Below are 16,369 nucleotides of genomic sequence, written 5' to 3'. Positions count from 1 at the left end.
AAATTACAATGTCCACTGTTTCTCTACCTTATGCTTACTGTGCCTCCCCCTCAACCCCTTGCTGGCAGATACTTAAAGTTGGCTCTTTGTCTTGTGGGTTACTTCCAGGGGCTCTTCAGACTCTCCCTTTTGGGAACTTCTCGGATGAAATCCCCTTGACCTGGGTGGGTGGTCACGTATGACTCATTGCTCAGCCCCTCAGCATTCACTCACCTCTAGCTTCTTGCTCCTGGCTTACTTCCACCTGCGAGGCAGCCCTAGAGGACTAGATCCATGAGGACCTCACCCTGACTTCCTTCCCTCTCCCAGGGAGCCCACATCTCGTCCATGAGAAATGCACCTTTGGCCCTGAACATCCTTGACATTGCAGGCCAGTCCTAATGCAGTGGCTGTCTCCTGTCTCCACCACCTAAGCGTTCTGTACCCCAGCTCTCCCATTTCCCAGGGCCAGAACTCAATCTCCAGTGTCTGCAACTGTAGGAATCACACAGCAAGCGCTTTGGGTTTGAGGGTCCAGGAGTGGTGGAAGTGACTTAGGCTGATCTCCTTTGATACTATGTATAAGCCAGTGTGTCTTATGCACATTTTTTGGTAAAAAGAAATAACTTTTGTTCCTTTTGTTTTTGAGAAGGTGTTTTTGAGACGGTGGAAATGCTACCATCCAAAGTTGGAATTTGGCGAATAGAATGTCTTATTGGCGAGCACCTACAAGCTGGGATGAGCACCCTTTTCCTGGTGTACAGCAAGCGTGAGTAGCACTCTGGGCAGAGGCTCCATGCCTACCCGCCTACTTCTATACAGCATTTCTCCTTCCTAGAATGGTTGCCTTCACAAAAAATAAATACGAAGCTCAGAGTTATCATCAAATCTGAAATGAATGATGCTGGTAGAAATCATCCTCAGAGGAGGGCAATTATGCCTGAAGCTTTGAACACTTCCAACCTGAAACTCCAAGATCTCCAAGAGCAAATTTTTGAAATGTAATTTTGGTTCAATTACCAAAGATAACTTATTAAATATAAATATAAAGAGTTTGAGATTTAACTCTAAACAAGTAAGAGAGATATGGACCCTACTTTCCTCAGCTGCAAAATGTGAATAGTTCTAGCACCTACCTGTGGGGGTGAATTAAATGAGATAGTATAATAAAATATTTAGTACACCTCTTGGAACATGGTAAACACCAAAAAATATGAGCATTTGTCAGTATTCTCACTGACTCGCATCTGTGAGGCTGAATTTTCTGCACTTCTAATATTGTGTTCCCCTCGTTTGATTTCAGAGTGTCAGACTCCACTGGGAATGGCTTCTGGACACATTAGAGATTTTCAGATTACAGCTTCAGGGCAATATGGTAAATACTATCATTTTCTCCCAAAGAGCTGGGCTGATTATATCTTTTTATTTCTGTTGGAGAGATTCAGACGGCCAACCCATCTGCATGCTTCTATTAATTCCATTCCATAGGTGCCTCTCAATTCCATTTTCTCTTCTCTGCTTCCCACTGTGACCACCTTAATTCAGACCATCATCACTTCTTCTCACCCAAGTAATGCCACTGTCTCCTTAAATGTCCCACCTGCCTGCAGTATTGCTTCCCTCAAGTCCATTCTCTTCACTCTGAGCAATGGTAAGTAAAGCTTGGATCAGAGCTACAGAGAGTCCTCAAACATTGTCTCAGAGCCAGAGTCAGCAAGCTACAACCTGCAGGCCACATCAGTGTGTATGTCCTTCAAGCTAAGAACCATTTCTCTATTTTTAAATGATTGGGGAAAAACCAAAAGAAGAATAATATCTCATGGCATATGAAAATTACATGAAATTCAAATTTCATTGGCCATAAAGAAGCCACACCCATTCATTTACAATCATCTACAACAGCATTTAAGTAGTTGCAACAGAGACCAGATGATCTGCAAAGCTTCAGTTATTTACCATCTGAAAAAAGTTTGCCAAGCCCTGTTTTTGATGGGAAAAAAATTCCCTTTGATAAAGAAGCTTGAGAATTATATACTAAAATAGTATTGTTTTTCTCTGGGTGGAAGAGTGATGTTTTTTCTTTGATTTTTATTTTTACTTAGGCTTCATTTTTATCTTCTAATTTTTCTCCAATGAACATACATTATGTAATAAAGAAATAATAACAGTATTTGATAGTTCTTGTAATATCAGCTAATTAGAGGTGCTAACAATCAACAAAATTATTAAATTTTAGAAAATAAATGGACAACAAGGACAAGCAAAAGACTTCTGTGCTTTTACGACTTTACTGCCTCCACAGCTAGGATTAACCTTCTCAACAGAGTAATTTTATTCCCAAGTGTCCAGAACCAACCCAACTGAATCTAGTCTCTCTCACCTTTTTCTGCCTAAGGACAGTGGGCCCCAAAGCTGGCCAGGCTTCATTACTCCGGATCAGTCAATGCCTGGAGCACCAAGGACCCCTTTCCCTGGATCAAGGTTAGTAAATGCATCACATTCAGTCATATCACACACCCGTCTCACAAGCTCAAAACATGATATATCTCCCTTATATCAAAGTCATTTTCATCAAACTCCAGGTAATAGATGGGGAAAGAACTGTAAGAATAGAGTGGCCTGTAATTTGTACCAAAATAGTCAGGAATAGAATTCAGTACACTGATGTGTTCTATTTCTGTGTTTTCAGTCTTTCTACTGGGATTAGAACACCTGAATGCTTTCTATAACATTGAACTTACCACCTCCCAAGACAGTTTATTCTATTATCAGATGCCTTCAACTGCCTAGATTTCCTTGTGCCCTCCAATCTCTTTATTTTAACACAAAAACAAATGGCTCAGTGCCTCAAACCACAAGCCAAGAGGACATGGCTTCTTTATTTTGTAAAACAATCCATCTTCTTCACAAAGTCTACAGCACTGGGTAGTAAACGCCTACTGAATTTAGTCCAGTCTGGTAAACTAACTTGGAGTCAACAACTTAAACAGTGTCCTTAGGTTAACTCAGTTTTGTTTTAAATGACTCAGTCTTTCATATTTTCTATTGAAAAACAATGTGGGGAGAGGGTCTAGCTCAGTGATAGAACGCATGCTTAGCAAAGTCCTGGGTTCAATCCCCAGCACTTCCATTAAAAAATAAATATATTTTTTAGAAAGAAACATAATATGAACCACAAAGGCAATTTTACATTTCTTGGTAGCCACATTAAAAAAGAAATATGCAAAATTCATTTTAGTAATACATTTTCTTTAACCGAACCTAACCAGAAAGCTGATGCACCATGGGGAAAGGGCGGCGGCGGGGGAAGCTGGTGGTAAACCGTGTGCACATTAGTGCTGACTGATCACATCAGCTTTCTTCTTCCTCTTCCTAGTCGGCTGAGGAAATTCCCCTGCATATTTTCTTCCTTTGCAAGGTTGCATCTGGTCTCCTATTTTTTTTTTTTCCTGAGGTTAAAATAATAAATAGGGGCCCGGGAAAGATCAGCTGAGTCACCAGTAAGCAGGCACAAAGAGTACCTCTGTTAATGCCGCATCGGCTCAGCTGCTTGGCTGCTGTGCGTCTGTTCTATTTATTTATTTTTGGTAATAGCATCCTCGTTGCCATTTAGGGATTTCTAGCTGCCCCACCAGACACAATCTAATGAGACTAGTAAATAGAGTTCCTTTTCCACACCTAGCCAAAGAACCCTGAGCGATACAGCCCATGACATATCCACTAATTAGATTTGACCAATGTTCATTGACTTGAGAAGTAAGGTTTTTTTATACTTTAGCCAGTCAGGAGCAAAATATTAAAGGGTACAAGGCTTCCTTACTATGTACTTAAATCAAGCTACTAAAATCCTTACCACAACCTTTTAAGGTAGATGTTACTATCACCTGCATTTTAGAGAAGGAAGTTGAAGCACAGAAAAGTTAAATAACTTGGCACACAGCCAATAAGTGGCTGGGCCAAAATTCAAACCGTCGTAGCTGGGGGCCAGCATTTTATATATAGATATATAGATATATAGATAGATCTGTTTTCCCAACTCAAATGTAAGTTCCATGAGGGGAGGGCTTTGTTTTTGTTGTTCGTTTCTTTATTCCCAGTACCTAGAACAGTGCTTGGCACATAACAAGTGCTAAAAATATATGCTTTGAATGAATGAATGTACATATAGATTGAGTTTACAGTCAACTGAAAGAGACAGTCATTAAGCACAAGAGTCACGATCAGTCCTACCTGAGTGAGACAGGCATCTGTGAGACGTTAAGTTTGCTTGTTAGAGCAGTAACCAATGGCAAAATTCCTGTAGCGGCTGCCTCCTTAAAATGCTTGCATGACCCATGTTCTCTTCTTTAAGAATCAACCATTCCTTACAGTTCTGCCACTCTTAGTCACTCATTCATTCCAAAGCATTTTCCAAGCATCAGTATTATATCAGATGCCGTGTTAGGCTCTGCGGCTAGAGAGAATATAAAAGTTGACGTTTATCAAGTGCTTCATACGTGCCAAGCACTGGTCTCATCACATGACATGTATTAACTCCTCAATCCTTCTGATAACTCTCTGAGATCAATACCATTATTATCTCCACTTTACAGATAAATTGAAACAGAAAGAGGTAAGGTGTCTCAAACAGGTTTACTGCCTTAAGGATCTCAGTCTAAGAAGGAAGGCAAAAAGCAAAGAAAACTTTACAGTATGGTGCAATAATTTACTATAATGAAATTGTCTATAAAGTGAAGTGGAACACAGATTTGTCTGGTGAGTCAGGAAAGTCTAACCAGGAGAAATAGTTTCATCTAGGCTGAGGCTGAAGTGTGGGGAAAGCGCTATGTTATGGGTCAGTACGTGCAGCACAAAGGATGTGTGTAGAGGAAGCTGGGACTCAGTGATGTGAGAGTGACTTCCTGTGTCAGGAAGTAGTCTGGGAATTCAATAAGCACACTTCCTGCTCGTTCTCATCATTTATTCCGCAGCTTCACACAACATTGGTATCTGCTTCACCTGCACATTGAAGGTAATACTGGGCATATGTGTGTCAATGTAGATTCTTCTTAAGCCAGTAATTAATTTCAGAAGGTGGTATGTACATTTAGAATAAAATGTTGTTTTCATTCGTAGGTGGATTTGTTGGCACCAATGATTATTCACAGCATCATGACCCAGGGTGCCCGTCAGAAATTCTCCAGCCTGTACATCTCTCAGTTCATCATCATGTATAGTCTTGATGGAAACAAGTGGCAGAGTTATCGAGGGAATTCCACGGGGACCTTAATGGTATGTAATGGGTCCTTTCAGGGGAATGCATGAATCTTTTAAAGAGCTTTTGACAGATTTCACATGTGGAACAAATACTCATAGCTTCTACACATTCAACCCCCGCAAAAGAATTTTCCACTCATGGGCAATAGGAGTGATTATGGACATATGGACAAAAAGTGGTAGCATCAAGGATCTCACAGATAATAGAAATGAAGAGATGCTCTATTGACAGAAATATGTGATTCAGGACTATGTCGATTGATAAGATTGTGAGTTTGCTTGTGAATATTCTAGGTCTGAAGTGCTAGTACGGCAACCAGGCTCAAAAACACAGCAGCTTCATCTACACTTCCCTCATTCTTACATCCTCTGATGAATATCCCCAAGCCCAGCCAGCTCTTTCTTTCTCATGCCTCTCGTGTCACTTTGGGGATCCTGTGATCAGTCCCCTGCCTAAAGCCTTTCAATGTCTCCCTCTTGTCTTCAGAATAAAGTTCAAAGTCCTCAAATGGCTCTGTGCAGGGTAACTCCTGTGCGCTCTGTAGCTCCAGCTTCCTGCTTCTCTGCCCTGCTTCTTGTTCTGTGAGCCTGGCCTGTGTGGAACCTATCAGTAGGCTACCTTAGCCTCTAGCTTTTCAGTTGGGCTTCACCAACAGGGAGAACTGGCAAGAGATCAGAGGAAGGGAGGAGAGTGATAGCAGGATATTTATTCTCCTGGCTCCCTCCTGGTAGAGGATTTGGCTGTATCTCTCCACTGAATGTCACTTTCTCTACCTGTTCCTGTTACTACAGCTTAGTACCAAACTACCTCAAAACTTAGCATCATTAGAAAACTCATTTTGTTTTGTTGTTGAATTCTGTGAGTCAGGACCTTGAACAGGGTACAGCAGGGGTGTCCTGTCTCCCTTCTCCACAATATCTGGGGCTCACCTGGGAAGATTCAACAGCTGGGTGTGGAGTCATTTGGAGGCACCTTTACTTGCATGTCGGGTGGTGAGGCTGACTAACCTAACCTGGATTTCTTACACGGCATCTTAGGGACTCCACTTTGAGTGTTCCAGCTAACAAGATGAGACTACATCACCTTTTCTGATCTAGCCTCTCAAGTCACCAGAATCTCTTCCAATATATTCTATTATATATAAGCAAGTCATATATCCACCCAGATTCAAGGGGAAGGGACACAGACCCAACTCTCAATGGGAAGAATGTAAAGAAGGAAAGTAAAGAATTTGTGGTCTTTTTTGTAAACCACCACAAGAACCTACCTAATTTTTCCTAGAACCCTGTCTCATACAGTAATTGGTGCCAGCAGTAGACTGAAGTAACAGGAATTCTAGGATTATGTCACTAATATATTCAAGGAACACAAGTATAATTCTTGGATGTTGGGTAATCCATGGCATGTGGTGGCATCAAAATTCCTCAGATTATCACCAGTGATACTATGGGATGAATTTCAGATGGTAAGGAAAATACTGGGAGATTAAATTGATAGTGCCAGTTAGTTGCCATGGCAACAACGGTAGCATCACCTAATTGTAGAGAGACCTGTCTTCTTTTTATGGACTTCCGTTTTACAGCATACATAAGCAAAAAAGAATACACACAAAGAAGAGCACCCATGAACATACACAGAGAATCCGGACGCATCCATGGAGCTCTGAAAGAGCCTTCCATGTCCTGTGGTTGTAGGCAGATACTTGGACTTAAGATCAAATCTAGGGGATAAGCATATGAATTGCAGAGTTGCAGTGATAATTAAGTGGTAAATCCTACCAGGCCTATTATGCTAAGATAAGGGCACTGGTAGAAAGGACTGGAACCCTGAGACCTGTGATGAGGCTGAGAATTGCAAACCTCCACACTGCCCTGAACCTCCTTTGCCTGAGGAGGCATCTCTCCCTAATCTCTGAAGCAGCCATCCCTTCCCTGAATAATTCTTTCAGTGACCACACCTGGAATAGTTGCCTTACAAGCCAGTGGCTAGTTTCCTCAGAGCCCATGGTTGGCCACTGGCAAAGCCAGGTGAGTCATGGAAAAATGATGGATCATCACAAGTTAGATCAGGTGATGATGACAACAAAATTGCAATTCCAGGTGTGGTATCTCTTCTGGAACAAATTAACACAGCCCCAGACACTGGATATGGAACTTCAGACCTGGAAAATGCTTTGTTCTTCATTCACATTGGGAACCAAAATTAGAATATTTACACTTACAAAGTAGGAACAAGAGTATTAACTTTGTTGATCATGACTCAAGGTGATGCCACTTCCCCTTTCCTTATCATAATATAGACCCAAGGAACCCCAACACCTTGACATCCCACAGAACACCATACTGGCTGGCCCACTACATCGATAACATTGTGCTGATAGGGCCTGGTAAACAGGAAGTAGCAATCACTCTAAACACTTTTGTGACTAATATACACACACACAGAGACATAAATATGATATATATGTGTGTGTGTGTGTGTGTGTGTGTGTGTGTGTGTGTGTGTATCATTGTCTACTAAAAGAAAAATGCACAATGTGAGAGTTGTGAGTTAAGGTTTATTCAGGGTCTTTCTAAGGACTATAGTCCAGGAGACAGCCTCTCAGATACATAGCTCTGAGAAAATGCTCCAAAGAGGTTGGGGGGAGGCTAATTCATATTTTTTTTATTAAGGAATATATGCAGCCAAGCATAAATCTTGGTAAAAGATTACTGCTAGTCCCAAAGAACAGATATCTCAAGTTCATGATTATAGTGCTTTTCTATGTGTGGGAAGATGCACGATTCAGGGTTCATCAAAATTCTTCCTAAAATGCATCTTAACTATTGAAGGGCCTGTTTGCCCAAAGCACAGAGCTTCCTGTTATCGTCTGTAATTTCCTGTCCAGAGCACAGAGTGCCTCATCCTGTTATTGCCTTCATCCTTCCCTCTGCAGCACCACGTGCTGTCCATCAGAGACTGCAGCAGGTTAATCTTTGTAGGCCTAGATAGTAAGCAAAATGCTCTTCTTTCGTTTGTAGTGTGCTATGTGTGCATATAGATATTAGCATGTCTTGTTCCTGACTTTCATGAGAATGGATCTCATATTTTACTGTTTAATATAATGTTCACCATTAGTTTCAAACAAATATTTTTCTCATGCTTAAAAAGTTTCTTGCTCCTCCTGCTTTATTTGGAATGGCTGTAGAATTTCATCAAATGCTTTTTCAGCGTCTTGATATGATCTCATTTCTCCTCTTTGCTATTATCAAATTATCCTTACGTTCAATGGTGTGCTGGCAAATGTTTAACAACCGGCTCTGGGGTGAAGTCGGGGGCAGTTAGGGGGACAGGCCTTTATTTGTAGCGTTTGCTGATTTCCATGATGTGCATATTTCCATCACACCTGACTTCAAGCCAAGTGCAGAGTTAGGGGCAGAGGCTCCTGGGGAAACTGCCCTTCATCATGGTGTATTAATCATTTAAAATTTATTGCTAGGGGGTATAGCTCAAGTGGTAGAGTGCATGCTTAGTATGCACAAGGTCCCGGGTTCAACCCCCAGTACCCCCTCTAAGAAGATAAATAGTTAAGTAAACCTAATTACCTCCCCTCCCCCCCAAAAATAAAACGTTTTAATTAAGAAAATTTTAGCTGGATCCAAGTTGCTAACATTTTATTTAGAATTTTTCTATCTACACCAATCAGTAAAGTTGGTTTACCTTTTGGGGGGTGCTGTATTGATCAGTTTTTGGCATGAGAGTTATACTAAACTTGAAAATAAAGTGTAAAAGCGTCCATCTTTTTCCATTAAACTATGGCTCTAGAATACTTCAATGTAGTAATCATATGTTTAATGAAAGTTAGATGGAAAAGCCACTGTGTCTTATTTAGTGCTAATACTTAACCTATCTTTTCCGTTCCTTATCTGATTGATACTCTCATTTTGTTACCTGTAGTTAGTTGCTGTGAATGTGTACATTAAAGTTCTGTCTCCCTTCCTATGCCACACCTTAATCTACACACACGCACACATGTCTCTTTTTTCCCTTGTCAGCGTTGGTTTTTGTCTATTCTATTGGATTGTCAAAAATCAACTCTTGGTTTTAAAATCAAACAGATTTGAAGGTGTCGTTTTCTAATTCATTCATTTCTGTCCCAAATTTTTTAAATTCTCCTTTACTTTCTTTCGGTTTATTTTATATTTTGTTTATTAGAATGTGGAGTTAAGTGACCAGTTCATTTATTCTCAATCTTTCTTGTTCAATGACAAAGATAGAATAGTCATTAACTACCCACAGGAGGGTCACTCCTCCAGCAGTTATTGAGTAACTACTATTTTCCAGGTGCATAAGCTGGAGCCCCTGGATTTGGCCTACAAACTGCCTTCATATGGACTAAGAGTAAAGAAAGTTTTTACATGTTTAAAGTTTCAAAAACAAAGAAGACTATGTGACAGAGAATATTTGTGGCATAAAAAGAATTTCCATCTCTTTCTTTACAGAAAAAGTTTGTGGACTGGTGGTCTACTCTAATGGCAGTAGAGACACCTAGACAGTTAACATTAACCAGAGCCCTTCCATCCCAGAGTTTGCCTAATCTACAGTTTTCAGTCTTAATCATCTTCCTCCAGTACAGCGGCTCTCAAAAGTTTTGATATCTGTGTATGATTCATACACAAAATATTTTTTCATAAGCAATACTTCTCATCCTAGAAGTCCCTCTTAAAAGGGGGGAAGGGAAACCGAAATACCCTTTAAGGATCATTGCTTTACTGCCACTATTTTCAATATTTTATAAAATTTTGAATGTTACTTTTGAATTGTCAATGAACATTTCAATGATGCAGTTCTTTCCCTCATTCTCAAGTTAAAAAGAACACTAATCAAGTCCTTTTAAACTATCTTTGGTCATGTTAAATCAGTGTTAATTTTGAAACAAGTTGATATATAGCAAGAGAATTCTGTCAGAATCACTGTAATCTGGCCTTGGCCCAGCCATCCGTGCTATGAAGATTCTGAAGGAGATACATAAATGAGGCAACAGCAAAAGCGTTTTCTAAAATTATTCTCGTGTGCCCAGCACCAGGCTATGGTAATCCCTCCCCCGACCTCCTCAACGCAATTTCGGACTGGAGGTCTAAGGAGGCATTTCCTTAAGCCGGAACCCAAATGCTATCACCAGTCACACGTGTCCTAAGGACAGTAAGGCAGCCGGCCAGGACTGCAGCCCAGAGTGAAGAAGAGTGTACCCGAAAAAGGAAAAGCACAGAGGAGCATGCGCCCTTACCACCTTAGCAGTAAGGTGGACTAGGCTTTGGGGCTCCAAAGGACCGATCCTGGCGGCCAAGTGAGAGCACAGGACCAGGGGCTGAATCTGCCCGCCATGGGCCTCTCCCCTATTTCCTTAGCCATTGCTTCCACACTGTTGAAACAGAAGTGGAAAAGAATACCCTAAAAGCCCCGCCCATTTTGAGGCGCTTAATTCAGAGTGACAGCGCTCCACACGGTCTCCCTCCCTCCCTCCCCTACCCCCAAATAGGCAAAACCAAACTCTGCTCCCAAAGGGCGTCCTTAAATCTCACCCCCAAAGATGAGTGCTGAACACTCAAGCTTCAGCCTAAAGGATGCACTTTCCCAAGCTGAATGATTGAGGGTGAGATTATGTTCTGAAGAGGTCTTGTTACCACTCCTCTCAAAACTAAAGAAAATAAAACTGAATTAAAACGACAAAAACAAAAAACAGCCAACTCGGTTTGCATGTAACATTCGGACCAAAAAGGCTTGGAACTTGAGTGTTTAAAAATGGAACGCCACCCCGTCTTCGGGGAACAAGGACACGGTCTGGCACATACAGGATCGCAAATACCAAAGAAGCATGCTGATTTTACGTATCTGAGTTACGTAAGAGTCGCAGAAAGATCCCTCCTACAAATGCAAGCTGTCACGTGGACTGCCCGTCCCTCTCGGAACAGAACCTGAACTGAGGATTCCGAGGCACGTCGGACGCATTTGCGCCGGAGCCCAGCCCACCCGCACCCCAAGCCCACCCCCGGCCCGGCTTGGCACCGGACACAGGTGCACTGCAGCTGTCGGAGTAAGACCGCATCGCATAGGCTCTTTGTGACTCATCGCCTGGCGCAGCCCGCATCCTAGGCACACTGTCCATTTCAGACGGACGAATACGTCTGGCAGCTAAAAGGGAACTGTTTCTCCTTTCTGCCTCCTGACATGGAGAGAAGGTGTTCCCGGTTCATTGATGAAGTAAATCTAAACCGCAAGTTACGAGTCTCAGAATGGCTTTCACGGATTTGGGGCTGTGGCGGCAGCAACGTTGTACTGGATCAAATGATCCCACGGACGAAACAAAGAAAGGAGAAATTGGTTGATCACACAGACATCAAATAGGCTGAGGAATCAGTCACCACAAACAGATCACATAGCTCAGGGATTTAGCCAGACCTGTGCAAATTAACCCTCACTAGGGAACAAAGACCGGGGGGAGGGGGGTTTTGCAGGCGGGGTGGGGGGCTGGTAGGGACAGTTGGGTGAAAAGATACAGGGGTGACGGACTGTCACGTTCGTGCTGGGTGCAGGAAGAGAGCCATGTCCACCACTCCGATCCTATCATATTGTTTTTTTCTCCCACTATTGCGGAAGTAAGGTAACTTTTCGTCCACTTAAGTGTTAGGGTGGCAACAGGAATAAGGCGAACAAAGGCAGAACCTCCGGGACCATCGTCTTTTATTTCCCCCTAAACGCAAAGGTGGATGCGTGAGGTCTGGGAACAGGCGAGAGGGAAGGCACCGGGATCATGTGACTCGTCAGATCCCCTGGCCCGAGGGGGAGATGCTCTCCTGCAGCACGAGGTGAAGGAGGTGGTTCTGCTCGGCACTCAACAGCGGCCACATCTCCACCTGCAGCGACTTGACGGCTTCCGTGTCCTTCTCGTGGGTGGCCATGACCAAGGACTGGAGCAGCAGGAAGAGCTCCTCGGGAAGAGGGCCGCTAGCCTCCTGCCCGTGGCCGTCAAAGGCCTCCCAGCAGTATTTCTCCAGGGTGTGGGCATGCTCCGGCAAGAGCTTGGCGGGCGGCGGCTGCAGCAGGAGCAGCAGCAGCACGCGGGACACCTCGCAGCGGACCAGCACGTCCGAGAAGGCGCCCAGCGCGGCCGGGGAGGGCGCGACGGTCGCGGAGCCGGCGCCGGGGGGGAGCAGCGCGAGCGGCGGCGGGGCGGGGGCCGCGCTGGAGCCCGGCTGGGGCCCGGGCGGCGGCGGCGGCGGCGGCGGCGGCGGCGGCGGCGGCGGCGGCTGCAGCGGGTGGCTGCCGTGCTCGCGTGCCAGGCGCTGCATGCGCGTGAAGACCGCCAGGGCGCCGTTGTAGTCGCGCGCCAGCAGCTGGCAGGACGCAGCGTCGCCGAGCGCCTGCAGCGCGGACAGGGGCAGCTGGGGCAGCTGCAGCTGAGCGGCGCGCTGGAAGTGGCCGGCGGCGGCGGCCGGCTGGCCCAGGTCGCGCAGGGCGGCGGCCAGCTCGAGGCAGAGGGCGGCGGCGGCGGCCGGCTGGCCGAGCTCCAGGTGCAGGCGCACGGCGGCGCCCAGGGCGCTGGCGGCGGCCTGCAGTGGCTCCCCGTAGGCGGCGGGGCAGACGAGGCGCTGGCGCGCTTCGCGCTCCTGCCGCAGGAAGAGGCGCGCGGCCTCGGTGAGCGCCAGCGCCTCCCCGGGCCCGTGGAACAGCGCCTGCTGGCAGCGCGCCACGGCCAGCTGGCACCAGGCTGCGTACGGCAAGCACTCCTGGGCGCGCAGCTCGCGGCCCAGCTGTGCGAACTGCTCGCCGGCCTCCGCCACGTTCGGCTTCCGGAGGAACCGCTTCTTCAGCTTGTTCGACACCTGGCGGTAGCGGGCCAGAAAGTCTCCGGCCTCGGGCCCCGGACCGGCGCCGCCGCCGCCACCCAGGCCGGCCGCGGACGCCGCCATGTTCGCCGTCTGGACGCTTCCGGGCGCGCTGACGACACAGGGCGCACGTGCGGGGGGGGGGGCGGTGGACCACGACGTGCCCTGCGTCCGCCCCGGCCCTCCGGGCAGCCGCGCCGGCTCGGCGGTCCCCGCCCTCCCGCTTGCCCTGGTGATATGCAAAACAGCCAGCTCGGAGGCCGGGCCGGGACTGGCTGCGGGCCGCGTATGCAAATCGAGGATCCTGAGGCGGGGCCTGGCCTGACGTCCGTTGCGTGTGTAGACCCAGGGTGCAGGGGCGCGGCCAGGCGTCCGCTGTTGCTAGGCGACAGTTTGTTTACGCAGGTTGCTACGCAGGGCATCTCGCAGCATCTTCTAGAGAACATGACCCAAAACTAAGCTCTTGACCCCACAGGAGCCTAGTGCCGACTTGGCATATTTCCTGATTGTTTCCCGCCCACCCCGTCCCCCATCACGCCTCAACCTTCCCGTCAAAGCCCCAGCCCCAGTGGAGTTCGCGCCAAGCGCTCGGTCCACGCGTCCATTCCGCACCAGAGTTGCCATCTCACGTCCGCCTATCTATTACGACGCTGCGGCCATGGTCTTGAGCGCCACCTCAAGGACACTGTCCTCCTGAAGACTTCCGCCTGGCTCTGACCTGCTCGGAGCCAATGGGGGAGTCTTCCGTCGCCCAGCCTCAGCCCAGACCCCACTCCACCCCTCCCCCATCCCAGTCGGCCTCTCCCATGCCCAGGGCCACCCCAGGCACTGTCCCCGTGAGACACCACTCCTCTCAGTCACCCCCCCCCCCACCACGTCCCACCCCCTAGGCCAGACCCCTGCCACCGCCCCAACCTTCCAACGAGGGATGTTCCACAACCACCTCCCCCGCAAAGTGACTGAAGCATGCGCACATGGGTTTCCGAAAAAACACTATTGATTTCCAATGACTTTGCCCAAGGCACCAGGCAGGCCGCGGCTGCCCCGGCTGCCCCGGCTGCCCCGGCTGTGAGCGGGCCTGGTGCCCGTCGGCCGAGGCCCGGAGCCCCAGGTCATGTTGGGCAGCTACTGCCGGGCCGGGACCACTTGGGAAATGGTTGTGGTCCCAAAGAAGCCACCGAGGAGTGCACTGTTGTGGACCGCCAAGTCCACGAGCTCTGGAGTGATGCGCCTCCTGCTGCTGTTGTGGGCCTCGTTGCCCGCCAGCTCCAGGACCTTGGCCGCCAGGTACTGGATGATGGCCGCCATGAAGACTGGTGCGGTGGAGCTCAGGCGCTGGGCATAGTGGCCCTCTCGCAGGAGGCGCTCCATGTGGCTCACGGAGAACGACAGCTCGGCTCTGGTGGTGCGGGAGCAGGAGCGGTTCCGCCTCTGGTGACCATGGGATGACCCTCGACGGCTGTTTTCCTTCGGCATGCTGGGCGTAGGGTGCGGTTTCTCCCACTGGCCTAGCTCTGCGGTGCGGCGGGATGCTGGGCGAAGCGGTGCGGTGAGGTGCAGTGGGATGTGGTTCGGTGAGATGAGGTGCGGTGGGATGAGATGGCGGCAGTTGATCCCAACGTCTGCAGACAGCGGGTATCCAGGCCTCTACTCCGCAGCCTAGCGACCATGGGCTGGCCCCTCATTGGTCAGGGCGCACGCCCCGTGACACGTAGATCCTGTGACGTCACTGCTTTCCCATTGGCCCCCAGCCCCCACCCCACCCCCCGCCCCCGCCCCCGCCCCCTTGGGCCTGGGCTGGCAAAGAAGTGGTGCTGGCAGGACGCTTGCTCACTTGCTCGCTGGACCCTCTCTTTGAGGGAACTCCCACTGTCCATGGGACGGGAACTCTAGGATAAGAGCAAATGGCGGACGATCCAGTGGTACCAAGTATACACTGGCGGTGTTGGGCCACCGTCACGGCCATCTAATTCCAAAACGTTGAAACCACCCCCAAAAGAAGCCCCTGTATCCGCCAGGCAGTCATCCCCGCTGCCCCCGCCTGCAGTTTCCCCCACCCCACTCCCACCCCCATAGTCCCCAGGCGACCACTAATCTGCTTCCTGTCCACAGAGGTTGGCGTGTGCTGGACACTTCCCGGAGACGGAATCATACAATACAGAGGTGGCCTTTTGGGTCTGGCTGCTCTCACCTAGCGTAACGCTTTCATCGTGGTTCATCCACCTGGTAGCACAATCAGCACTTCATTCCTTTTCGTGGCCGAATAGTATTCCACCACATGGCATGACCACACAGGTTGTGTATCCTCTCCTTAGTTGATGGACATTTGGGTGACCGCCACCTTGTGCCTGTTGTGAATAGGCTGTGGTGAGCGTTCCTGGACAGGGTTCTCTTTGAACACCTGTTTTCAATTCTTTGGGGTTTATACCCATGAATAGCTTTATGGGTTTACTTCTGGTCTCTTCATTCTACTCCATTGATCTATGTGTCTGTTCTTATGCCAGTACCACATAGTTTTGATAACTGTAGCTTTATGCTAAGCTTTGAAAGAGGCAAATGTGAGTCCTCCAGCTTTTTTCTTCTCTCCCAGGATTATTTTGGCTATTCAAGGTCCCTTGAAATTCCACATGCATTTGGGATTGGCTTTTACATTTCTGTAAAACAGATCATTGGGATTTCGGTAGGGGTTGCAGTAAATCTGTAGATAAATTCGGGTGGTATTGCCATCTCAACATTATTAAGTCTTCCAGTCCGTGAATGCTGATATTGTTCCCTTTTTGGGGGTCATTTTAAACGTCTTTCAGCAGTGCTTTGTAGTTTTCAGTGCACAAGTCTTTACCTCCTTGGCTGAATTCATCCTATGTATATTTTATTCATCTATCTTATAACTGTTGTCAGTTTTACGTTTGGACTTTTCATTGCTAGTATATGGAAATACAACTGATTTCTGTGTGTTCGTCTTGTGTACTTCAACATTGTTGAGTGTGCTTATTAACTCTAATAGCGTTTTGTGAATTCTTTAGTGTTTTCTGTACATAAGATCATGTCATCTGAGAACAGAGATACTTTTACTTCTTCCTTTCCAATTTGGATGCCTTTCCTTCCTTCCTTCCTTCCTTCCTTCCTTCCTTCCTTCCTTCCTTCCTTCTTTCTTTCCTTCTTTCTTTCTTTCTTTCTTTCTTTCTTTCTTTCTTTCTTTCTTTCTTTCTTTCTTTCTTTCTTTCTTTTCTTTCTTTCCTTTCCTCATTGCTCTGGCTAGGATTTCAAT

At 47.2% G+C, this 16,369-nt stretch overlaps 3 protein-coding genes across 5 annotated transcripts in view; 1 reads left to right on the top strand and 2 right to left on the bottom strand.

Moving 5' to 3' along the window:
• Window positions 1-16,369, top strand: part of F8 (coagulation factor VIII) — a 99,809-nt gene that overhangs the window by 67,828 nt on the left and 15,612 nt on the right. For all 3 annotated transcript variants that reach the window (XM_032475652.1, XM_032475651.1, XM_032475653.1), the window contains 4 exons: window positions 632-748; window positions 1,283-1,354; window positions 2,375-2,460; window positions 5,095-5,250. In XM_032475652.1, the coding sequence (XP_032331543.1) occupies window positions 632-748; window positions 1,283-1,354; window positions 2,375-2,460; window positions 5,095-5,250 (431 nt within the window). The remainder of the gene's footprint in view (window positions 1-631; window positions 749-1,282; window positions 1,355-2,374; window positions 2,461-5,094; window positions 5,251-16,369) is intronic.
• F8A1 (coagulation factor VIII associated 1) lies at window positions 8,873-13,288 on the bottom strand. The gene has a single exon (XM_032475654.1). It carries the CDS (start codon window positions 13,183-13,185, stop codon window positions 12,037-12,039), a length of 1,149 nt encoding a protein of 382 aa, XP_032331545.1. The 5' UTR covers window positions 13,186-13,288; the 3' UTR covers window positions 8,873-12,036.
• On the bottom strand, window positions 14,083-15,705 carry LOC102508515 (histone H2A-Bbd type 2/3). Its single transcript, XM_006195460.3, has one exon. It carries the CDS (start codon window positions 14,575-14,577, stop codon window positions 14,227-14,229), a length of 351 nt encoding a protein of 116 aa, XP_006195522.2. The 5' UTR covers window positions 14,578-15,705; the 3' UTR covers window positions 14,083-14,226.

This window comes from Camelus ferus, chromosome X (assembly GCF_009834535.1).
Source record: "Camelus ferus isolate YT-003-E chromosome X, BCGSAC_Cfer_1.0, whole genome shotgun sequence".
Lineage (NCBI taxonomy): Eukaryota > Metazoa > Chordata > Mammalia > Artiodactyla > Camelidae > Camelus > Camelus ferus.
Note: the sequence above shows the minus strand (reverse complement) of the source record. Positions and strands in the feature narration are given on the sequence as shown.

Excerpts from the sequence above, each read along its gene's own strand:
- F8A1 (XM_032475654.1), bottom strand. The coding sequence starts at position 13,185 with ATGGCGGCGTCCGCGGCCGGCCTGGGTGGCGGCGGCGGCGCCGGTCCG.
- LOC102508515 (XM_006195460.3), bottom strand. The coding sequence starts at position 14,577 with ATGCCGAAGGAAAACAGCCGTCGAGGGTCATCCCATGGTCACCAGAGG.